General features: G+C 38.7%; 1 protein-coding gene across 1 annotated transcript in view; it reads right to left on the minus strand.

Annotated features, from left to right (window-relative positions):
• The window catches only part of arid3c (AT rich interactive domain 3C (BRIGHT-like)), a 47,742-nt gene that overhangs the window by 12,621 nt on the left and 31,800 nt on the right, over positions 1-3,321 (minus strand). The window contains exon 4 of the mRNA XM_035658739.1: positions 119-165. Coding sequence (XP_035514632.1) covers positions 119-165 — 47 coding nt within the window. The remainder of the gene's footprint in view (positions 1-118; positions 166-3,321) is intronic.

The raw sequence follows: 3,321 nt of genomic DNA on the forward strand, positions 1-3,321 counted from the left end.
TGGGCCAAAATTCCTGCCAACTATTGTGAGAAGCTTGTGGAAGGATATCCAAAACGTTTGACCCAAGTCATACAGTTTAAAGGCAATGGTACCAAATACTAATGAAATGTATGTAAACTTCTGACTTTCAAGAAAGTAATAAAAACATTGTCTAAAAAATTCTCTCTCTCATTATTCTGGCATTAGGGAAATAGAAATAATTTTGGTAATCCTAATTGACCTAAAACAGGAAAAGTGTAATCTGATTTAATGTCAGACAGAGAGAAAAAAGAGATTATGTGTCTTTTTATACATGTAAACTTCTGGTTTCAACTGTAATTATGCTCAATCTGGTGGCTCTGTTATGCTATTGGGAGCATTTTGATGGCAAGGATTGGGTCTACGTGTCACCTTATATGGACTGTACATATATAGCGCCTTTCTATTCTTTCTACCACTCAATGCGCTGTACTCTACATGCCACACTCCCCACATTCGCCTGCATTCATACACTGATGGCAAAGTGTCGCCCAACCAGTGAGTCCCCTGTTAGATCCACAGGTTGAGTTTGATCGTTGCTAAGGGCAACACTCAGAGATTGAAGTAAAATTAATGTGGCGATACACAGGAGCTCCCAATCTTTTGATTGAAGCTGAAAAACACAGTTCTACTGATAGCCCTCTCTCATATTTTACTATGATTCTATTAGACAGACTTTTTTTCTTTTTAACAGTTTTTAACACCACCTAAAACCTTCAGGTTTTATTCACAATTAAAAACTAACTTTATGTCACAAACACAAACAAGCAATTCAAAAACAACATAACACTGATGCGAACAAATATTTTTCCACTTTCACACGTGATGTTATTGTCTTAATTTTGAGAAGGTCACAGAACAGTTGGGCAATGTGGTGATTCTGTATGTCTATTCAAGTCAACTATTCAAGCAAGTGCAACCTGCTTGGACCCTGTTCATTTCTAATGTGGCTATATTTTTTTGTTGTTTTCGGTCAAAAAAACTCTTTTGATAGTAAAGGTTGCTGATCCCTGCTAGGTTAAACTAATCATGGGGTCCACACCCTTGCGCAAGACCCATAAAACATATATATTTTCACAATTTCTGATGCATTTGTGAAGTTTCATTGGTTTTCAAGCACCTTTAGACCCTAAAAAATGCATTCATAATTCATAATTCATAATTCCTTTGGAAAAAGAATAATTCCTTGCATCATAATAATGCACCAGTCAGTGCTCGGGCCCTAAAAATACACACTTCTTTGTGCTGGTGTGTGTGTTTGTGTGCATGCTAACATGTGTGTTATTGCCTCTGTGAGCACATGCTCTTATGATTGTCTCTGCTTATATGCCTTAGCACTCTTTGAGCCTCACAATTGATCCTGCGCCATTGTCATCTGCTGTGCATTTGTGCACTTAACATTTTTGCAATAGCTTGCTGTTCCTTTACCTTTCGATATTTCCTGCACCATGGACCGCCTGCAGTGCAGCACTCACAATGCATTCAAAACCATCCAACACACAGCACAAACACACACCACCTCCCACCTCCGGAACCCTTCCCTCAACGAACAGCCCCCCCCATGGTTTTCTCCTGAGTGCTGACCAGCACTGGTCCTTTAATATTGGTGACAGCTAATACACTTCTAAATGATCAGTTATTATCTCTGGGGCCTCGTCCACAGGGCCCCACTGATTCCAAAGGTCATCCCTCTGTCTTCTAGTATTGATTAAGTGGGCCAGTTAACGTGGCTCTGGGCCTTACTGAAATTGAACATTGCCACTAACATATTTCCATCAGCTGTATCTGTCTGGAGAGGCTCATTTAAAAGCCTCTTTGACTCTGTCACTGCCCCAGTGAATAGGGCGGGATGAGGAGCATAATGGATATGCCAATAACGAAAGTAGTACTACTAAAATACACATGCAAGACAGACACAAGGAGATATCCTGCTGAGATATTATAGGTTTTTATTCTCAGGCTTTACATTTACCTTTTTTTGATAATTATATATAATAATTATATTTTTATAATTTCGCTCCTGCTCAGCCATACCTGCATCTGTGATCACATCGCCCCTGTCCTCCAGAACCTTCACTGGCTTCCTGTCCAACAACAGATCCAATTTAAAGTCCTTCTCCCAAACCAGGCCCCCCCCTACCTCGCAGACCTGCTCCATCACCACACTCCTTCTTCCTTCACTCCCTTCCCTCTGGAACTCTCTCCCCAAACACATCCAAGACTGCACTGATCCATCCACTTTCAAATCACTGATCAAAACTCACCTCTTCAGAACTGCTTTTAATGTTTGATTAATTGTTGAGTGTTTTAATTACATTTCAGTGTGTTGGCAATAGAAATTACCTGTTTTAACGTAATGTGAAGTGTATTTGAGTTTCTAGAAAATGCTCTATAAATAAAATGTATTATTACTATTATTATTATTATTATTATTATTATTGTATATTTGTGCTCAGTGACTGTGTCTGTGCAGATCCTTGAGGGGATTGAATTTTCAAGTTCATAATATGTTTAGAACTGACAAAGACATACCTCTCTAAGGTGGCAAGATGTGAAAAAGCTTTTCATCAGCAAAACACATTTTCCTAATATTGTTCCAGGACCATTATGGCACTGTGTGTCTTTGTGTTGAAGGTATAAGTCAGATTTTGTGTGCTGCTGATCAGTAGCTGCTGACACACTCACTGTGCTCAAGGTTACTCCGATATTGCCAAGAAGGATACACTGTCCTCATCCGTGTAGGCCACAGTCCTAGGCAACTTTACTGTTTAGAGACTCACAGGCCTCACCAACCTACCGCTGATCAAACATGTTCTTGATTTTCTTTGGTGAAAATGTGTTTTACATTAGCCTATTCATTGATTTCTTCCTTTCTTTTTCAGTTATATGAACTTGATGATGACGAAAAGCGCAAAGAGTTTCTTGATGACCTTTTCAGTTTCATGCAGAAACGGGGTAAGTCACTTTGTAAGGTAAGAATATGCTTCTTCCCTTACAAAACCTCTTGTTCGGAATTCTACCTTAAGTATGAGGTAATTATCAGTTGATTTACAATTTACTACATTATGTTCCCATGGACTCCAGGAACTCCAAAAGTTGGACATTTATTTGTGGTGTTTGACTTACACCTTACTTACATATCCTTCACAGTACAATTTTCCAGGGTATATACAATTCTTTCATACATACTTTTATACAAAAACAAGTTTAAAATAAGATAAGATAATTCCCACAATGGGGAAATTCCGATGTTGCAGCAGCAAAGTGGATAGAGAAAAAAAAACAGTATACAAACAGTAAGAG

Source organism: Morone saxatilis, unplaced genomic scaffold, assembly GCF_004916995.1.
Source record: "Morone saxatilis isolate NCDOM2014 unplaced genomic scaffold, NCSU_SB_2.0 Contig16, whole genome shotgun sequence".
NCBI lineage: Eukaryota > Metazoa > Chordata > Actinopteri > Moronidae > Morone > Morone saxatilis.